Source organism: Daucus carota, chromosome 9 (genome assembly GCF_001625215.2).
Source record: "Daucus carota subsp. sativus chromosome 9, DH1 v3.0, whole genome shotgun sequence".
Classification (NCBI taxonomy): Eukaryota; Viridiplantae; Streptophyta; class Magnoliopsida; order Apiales; family Apiaceae; genus Daucus; species Daucus carota.
Genome location: NC_030389.2, coordinates 3,706,008 through 3,713,780, shown reverse-complemented (window position 1 = coordinate 3,713,780; position 7,773 = coordinate 3,706,008). Strand labels below are relative to the sequence as shown.

The following is a 7,773-nucleotide window of genomic DNA, read 5'->3' as shown; positions in this document are numbered from 1 at the left end:
CGCCAGAATTATCATTGTGATGTTGTGTTTGAATAGTTGATCCACCATCTCCCCCTGAGTTGCTGCCAGGTTGTCTAGATGATCCACCACTAGTACTAGTAGAGGCTTCATTGTTTCCATTGTCTCCTCCACCATTACCTGGATCATAATCACCATTGTTAGTCTCATTACCTGTTGCAGCATCAGGTTATTCATCGTCATCATCCGAGTCTAAGTTCGGATAATCATCAAACTTTACTGACTCAGATGGATCTTCAATTTGGATACTTGGGAGTTTAGTGTCGTCAAAAGTAACATTGACACTTTCCTTGACTTGTAATTGATCAATGATAAACACCTTATATGCTCGAAGAGAATAACCAACAAAAAAAAATTGCTTTAAGTGCTTTTGGTTCAAAATTGCCACGATGTTCATCTCCATCCTTAAGCACAAAGCATTTAGCTCAAATACATGAATGTACTTGACCGTTGGTTTCTTTACGTTCATACGCTCATAAGGAGTTTTCATGTGTTCCTTGTTGATCAGAGTTCGATTCTGGGTGTAACAAGAAGTATTCACAGCTTCGGCTCAAAAGTAGATGTGCAACCTTGATTCACTTAGCATAGTTCTTGCAGCTTCAATCAAGGTACGATTCTTCCTTTCTACTACTCCATCCTGTTGCGGAGTCCTTGGCGCTGAATATTGTCTTGTTATGCCATTGTCGGAGCAAAATCTGTTGAGAGTTTCATTCTTAAACTCTGTTCCATTATCGGACCTTATTGCTCTGACACAAAGTTTTTCAATCGAATCCAACTCGATCTCCTTGATGAGATCAATTACCAATTGCGGAGTTTCATCCTTAGAATGTAGGAATAAAACCCATGTGAACTTAGAGAAGTCATCAGCAATCACCAAGGCATATCTCTTTCTTGATAAAGACATCACATTGACTAGACCAAATAAATCCATATGTAATAGTTGCAGTGGTTCAGTAATGTTACTGGTGTCTGTGCCTTTGTATGATGCTGTCTTAGCCTTCCCTCTCTAACATGCCTCACAAAGTCCTTGTTAAGTGAATTCCAAAGGAGGCAGTCCTCTCACCAAATCCCTCTTGACCAAAGAGTTTACAATTTTAAAATTAAGGTGAGACAACTTCTTATGCCATAGCCAACTATCTTCAGGTGAAGCCTTTGAATAGAAACAATTATCTTCATCATTGGTTCCTGAATTGAGATCAGCTACGTATAAGTTGGCTTTTCTTACTCCACAGAGAGCAAGACGGTCATCTTTAGTGTGAGATATCAAATACTTCTCCTTCACAAAGTTTACTTGGAATCCCTTGTCACAGAAGATTGTTCTTGAGTCCTTCAACCAAAGAAGCTTTTTCAATGATAACATTTCCAGCAAGTAAATTGCCATATCCCGTAGTACGACCTTAGCTGTTATCTCCAAAGGTGACAATCGGGCCAGCTCTCTCAATCACATTTGATAGCAGGGCTCTATCACCGGTCATATATCTAGAAGATCCACTATAGAGGATCCATACAACCTTTTCAACCTTGTTTGGCTCCCTGCACATATCAAACGAATTAAACCTTCTTCGGAACCCAAACTTGGTTGGGCCCGGCATACTTAAAGAATTGACCTTTGTCAGCTTTGACAACAGATCCTGTTCGAATAACATCAGCATCCACCTTGACTGTACTTACTTTCCTACAAACAGCCTTGAACACTTTAGGTTTAGGCTTAGGAACATAAGTATCCTTCTTGATAGGAGAAGGACCAGCAGTCTTGGTTTTTGCAAACTTACTATTCATGTGCTTTCTAGGTGTTGTGTTTTCTTTGTTAGCATGCATACTTTTGAAATAAGCAGACATTACATTAAACGCACACAACATGCAATTATCAACACCACAAGGTTTATGGCACATATCAACTAAAGGAACAGTAGGCATGTTATTCAGAACAACAGGGGGTTTAACAGTTTCTACATTAACATTTTCAGAAGTTCTAATGTTATTAGTAGAAGGGCATGTATTGTTATCATTCCTGCATTTAACAAACATATTAGGCTTGTTAAAATTATTCTTTAAACCATTGGCACCTATGCCAGCTTTGGGCGAACTGAATGTGCCCTCAACTTGCATTGGCTCTACAGATGCCAAAATCTCCCTCTCATTCTCAATATCCTCTAAATTCATTTCATATTGAATAATCACGGGCATATCAAGTAATGGTTCTGCGACAGGGGTTTTGAATAAAGGTTTGGGAGCATCCTTTAAAACATGTGGGATACCCCTGTCTTCAGCACTCTTAACAAAAGGAGTTATATTACTAGCCTTACCTACCGACTTGTTGTAATCGAAACCTATACCAACTTTCCTTTTAATCACTTGTTGGTCCACTAGGTTCTTAACAATATTAGTCGACTCCTTATAAGCAAGGCACCTTACCTTCTCTTCAGCTAGTTGCTCATTCAGTTTGTTCTCCCTATACTCTAACACTTCGACTTTATTAGTCTGAGTCAATAACTGACTAGTTAGTTGTTCAATTTTAGGGGTGAGCACTAGTTTTTCTCTTAACTTTAACTCATGAACCTCCAGCTTTAAAGCTTTATGTTCTAGAGTTAAAGCTTTCAGCTTATTAAGAGCATCATCACGTTCAAGTCCTAATTGCATAAAAAGTTTAGGGCAAGTAGGATCTACCGGAAATCCGCCAGTGCGATGTGGAGGTGTAGAAGGTTTCATGAAAGCCATTAGAGCAACATTCCCCCGCTCTTCCTCTTCATCACTGTCTGTGTCATCCCAGCTTTTCCCTTTTGCCACATAGGACTTTCCTTGGCTGCTTTGGCCTTGATGCTTCTTTAGCAGAGCCTCGTACTTCTGCTTTAGCTCGTCATAGGATTCTTTCTTCTTTGCCAGCTGATTGGGCTTCTTGCACTCCGATGCAAAGTGACCAGGCTCATCACAGTTGAAGCATTTAAACTTGCTTCGATCAACCATCCCAGTCTTATAAGCCCCTTTTGATGTTGTGGACGAAGATCCCCCTTTCTGAAATTTACTACCAGAAGATTTAAACTTGTACGAGGGATTCTTCCTAAATCTCATGTTACCAAACTTCCTGGCAAACATAGCAAGAGATTCGTCCTCCAGCTGATCTAACTCTTCCATCGAGTAAAATTCTTCATCTCCCGTACTTACTGAAGTATGTCCCATTTCCGGCACAACATACTCCTGGGAGCTTCTTGAAGGTACAACAACCTTCCTTTCTTTCACAAGAGGTGATTGTATTATGAGGGCAGTAGAATTGCTGACAGACGTAGACGTGTTCAGTGTCTTTCCCCATCCGTATCTCTGTTTAGTTTGAGCCTGTTCCAATTCATAGGTTTTCAGAACCCCATACAGCTGTTCTAGTGAGATCTCTGTCAAATCTCTGCTTTCTCTGATGGCGGTTATCCTATGCTCCAGATGCTCAGGGAGCGTCAGCAAAAACTTCAGGTTCACCTCTTTGTTGTTGTAGTATTTCCCGTTCAGATTCAGATTATTTATCAAATTGTTGAATCTGATGAATACTTCAGAAATCCCTTCTCCGGGATTAGAAACAAATTGCTCGTATTGAGCCACAAGAATTTCCTTCTTGTTTTCCCGTACTTCCTCAGATCCTTCATTGATAATTTGCAGAGTGTCCCATATCTGCTTAGCATTTGTACAATTGACAACATTATTGTACATTATTGGATCCAATGATTCGATCAGAATGAGCTGTAGAGTTACATCCAGATTTATCAGCTCATTATCCTCATCCGAGAACTCAGCAAGTGTTTTCGGATAGGTTCTGTGAGGAACAGTAACTCCATCTTCAGTATGTTCCAGGATAATATTCATTGGGGGCGAAAGACCCTTCGTCAAAATATTTATGTATTTTTTATTCGCCGCCCGGAGGAACAAAAGCATGTGTCTCGTCCAGAGACCAAAATTAGCCTTGTCAAAAGGTGGAATTTTAATGCTGCTAATTTTTGCGGTAGACATGGTAGAAGATTGAGTGTTTGAGTGTTTGGGAAAAGATTTGGATTTTGAAAGAAAAATAATTTCCAATCAAAAATAATTTTTGGAATAAAATTATCTCGAATTAAAAATTATTTGAAAAAAGATTTGAACGAAAAATAATTTTTGATCAGAAATAATTTTTGGAATAAAATTATTTCGAATTAAAAATTATTTGGAAAAAGATTTGAAAGAAAAATAATTTTTGATCAAAAATAATTTTTGGAATAAAATTATTTCGAATTAAAAATTATTTGGAAAAAGATTTGAAAGAAAAATAATTTTTGATCAAAAATAATTTTTGGAAAAAAATTATTTCGAATTAAAAATTATTTGGAAAAATATTTGGAAGAAAAATAATTTTCGATCAGAAATAATTTTTGGAATAAAATTATTTCGAATAAAAAATTATTTGCGAAAAGATTTGAAATAAAAATAATTTTCGATCAGAAATAATTTTTGGAATAAAATTATTTCGAATAAAAAATTATTTGGGAAAAGATTGGATTTTCGAAGGAAAAATAATTTTCGGTCAGAAATAATTTTTGGAATAAAATTATTTCGAATAAAAAATTATTTGGAATTTTTAGAAATTTTCAGAGTGAGTATAGGATCTGATAAGGTAGATTATATCAACCGCTCTGATGCCAATTGTTAGGTCCCGATACGATTGTAGAAGGGGGGGTTGAATACAATCGTCACAAAATTCGCGCGGAATAAATCTGATTTGGATAAAACAGGATAATCAGATTTTAATTAATTAAATAAACAAGGTTCAAGTAAAAAGTTATTTAAACTTGAAAGTCGTTATTAAATTAATTAAGGTTCAGTTTTAATGTCCACTAAATATTTTAGAATAAATTTGACAGGAAGTATTCTAATTTAGGGATTAAAACAACCGAATGATCAAAGCACAGGAAACTGTGGATTTAACGAATAGCAAGTTACAAACAACTTGAAAGTTTACAAGGCAATGAACATTTTCAAATGAAGGAGGTGAGGCCATATTTATAGGCAACACCTTGAACTTGTATGACAAACGTGGTATGACCATGCTACAAAGATCAGTATGACAATGTGAGCTAATGTCATGCTACAATTGAAATCAGTATGACAATAGGAGCTAATGTCATGCTACAATTGAATCAGTATGACAAACTGAAGCATTGTCATACTATACAATTTTCGGTATGACAATCCAGTATGACATAAGACTTGGAGGCTAAGTATGAAGCAGTATGACAATGCAAAGTAATGTCATACTACTTTACTTCGGTATGACAATCCAGTATGACATAAGACTTGGAGGCTAAGTATGAAGCAGTATGACAATGCAAAGTAATGTCATACTACTTTACTTTGGTATGACAAATCATGACATTGTCATGCAGAGGCACATGGTATGACATTCTCTAAGAATGTCATGCCCACTGATAATTCGGATTTACGCCTGCTGTAATCAGTGAACGAAAGTTTATAAACTTTCGTTCTTTAGCCAGCTCCTTAGAAATGCTTTTAATCCCGCACAGCTTATAATCTTTAATTAATAAATATTTAATTTAATCCGGAAATTATATAAATAAATATCTAATATTATTAGACATTTATAAATATAATTTTCTAATTAATTAAAATATTTATTAATATAAATAAATCCTTACGGTCCAAGCTGCGGTCTCTAGAGGGCCAGGAACCGGACTCCTTTTGCCTTGCAAATAATATTTTAATTCCATCCGGGGTTCCAGCTTTAAGATTATATCACTTTCCATAGCATTGGTGATAATTCTTTTTCCTCATAGTCAGACAAGTCTAAGATTCGGTCTCCTGTGGGTCTGGAACCGGATCCCTTTTGCTTTGAAAAATATAAATCAATTCCAACCGGGTTTCCAGCATTAAGAATATATCACACTCCATTGTGTTGGTGATAATTCTTTTTCCCATAGCTAGACAGGTCTGAGCGGCGGTCTCCTTGTCCTTCCTTTTAGCCTTCTTTCTTTTGCTTTCTTTTTGTAAATTAATTCTAAATCAATTAACTTATTAATAAACTTAATTATCAAATTAATTCAAATTGAATTAATTTAACAACTAAATAAATTAATAGAGATTAATTATTTAACAAAGAATTAATTAAAAAGTGTATATCCCAGAAAGCAAATGTCTTGAGCCTTCGTCTTGATCATCACTCGGCTTGAACGACCACCTTCCTTTGATGTTAAATATTCAATATAAATAGCTGACACACAAATGTACTGTCTGGTTCATCTGTGCCTAACTAAATTGAATATTCTCCATCAATTAAACATTTGAGCCGTGGTCGGGTCTTCGAATCTTTGTCTTCTAGTTCAACTTCATTTCAGTACACATATGGAATCTCTGATGAAATAAATACTTGAATCTTCGTACCTTCTGAACTCCTTGAACTGCTACACAATTTACTTGACACTGAGGCTTGATCATATGAAATGAACTTCTTCCAGTGGCTTGTAGCGGATATCTTGGAATTCTTCTGATATTCTGATTCTTGTATCCACTTTACTTTCTTGATCTGATTCCAACTAAACTATCTACTATCATAACTTATCAGAGACTAATCCAGGTTAAGTTACAAGTTGAGTTACAAGTAGAAAGGTTATCAGATACAAGTTGAGTTATCACCGGTTGTACAAATAGGCTTAGACATGTACCTTGCAATAAGGCCTTTCAAGGTGTACGCAAGATTCCTCCTCTTTATTGCATAGAGAACATACTGTGCCATTCATCAGTTTAACACCTCTTGAGAATAAGAGAGCCTTTGTAAGGAGGATATTTAGAAAGACTTTCCACAAGAACATTTTAATTTTATGAGGAACCTTAAGTTTCCATACAAAAAACCATGGAACTGTGTGGCCTTGAGAGATTAAAGAATCCGCAGCATGTTTTACTTTGTATTTTGACTTTGAGCAAGACCAAATCAGATAGTCATCACCACCTTGAAGATTTACTGATGAAACTATACTTTCCAACTGGTGGAGGCTATCTTGTTCCCATGATTTAAGGGGCCTTCTCCAAATACATGAACCAAGCTGAATAGAGTTGTGCCATTCCTTCATGAAATCAGCAATAGTATATTCTTTTAATAGGGAGAGTTGATACAGCTTCTTGAATCTGTTCCTGAGAGCATTTTGATCGAGCTAGACGTCCTCCCAGAAAAGAACAGAAGCTCCATTCCTGACTGTCCATGAAAAACTGTTGCTGCCTAGAATATTTTTAAAAGATGGATGCTCAGATGTCTCCCATATATCTTTAAGGCTGTTAGACAATTTTTTATCCCTCAGCACATCATTTAAACTACCCTGGTTTGAGCACTTATACTTTTCTTTGATCCACTTGTTCCAGCTCCTGGACCTATCATTATACCACCTGAAAGACCACTTACCTAATAATGATAGGTTTTTGATCATAAGAGGTACTAGTCCCAGGCCCCCTTGTGCTTTAGGCTTGCAAATATTTTGCCATGCAGTCAGGTGAAGTCTCCGATTACCACCAGAAGAAGAATCAGAGTCTTTCCAGAAGAAATCTCTTCTTATTTTTTCAAGCTGCTCAAGAACTGATTTTGGTAATCTATGTAGGCTTAACCAGTGAGTTGGCAGATTTTCCATTACGGATTTAATCAGAACTAACCTCCCTGCTTGATTTAAGCTTTCAGCTTTCCAACTGGCTAGTTTCTGCCTCATTTTCATTATTAAAGGAACCCAGAATACTTTCCTTTTT

At 36.3% G+C, this 7,773-nt stretch overlaps 1 protein-coding gene across 1 annotated transcript; it reads right to left on the bottom strand.

The window, feature by feature from the left end:
* Nucleotides 1-1,415: 1,415 nt before the first annotated feature.
* On the bottom strand, nucleotides 1,416-3,864 carry LOC135149278 (uncharacterized). Its single transcript, XM_064084503.1, has 4 exons — nucleotides 2,937-3,864; nucleotides 2,429-2,774; nucleotides 1,861-2,029; nucleotides 1,416-1,649 (listed from the first exon to the last, which is right to left on the bottom strand). The coding sequence occupies exons 1-4, from the start codon at nucleotides 3,862-3,864 to the stop codon at nucleotides 1,416-1,418; spliced, it is 1,677 nt and encodes a 558-aa protein (XP_063940573.1).
* Between the last annotated feature and the right edge of the window lie 3,909 nt (nucleotides 3,865-7,773).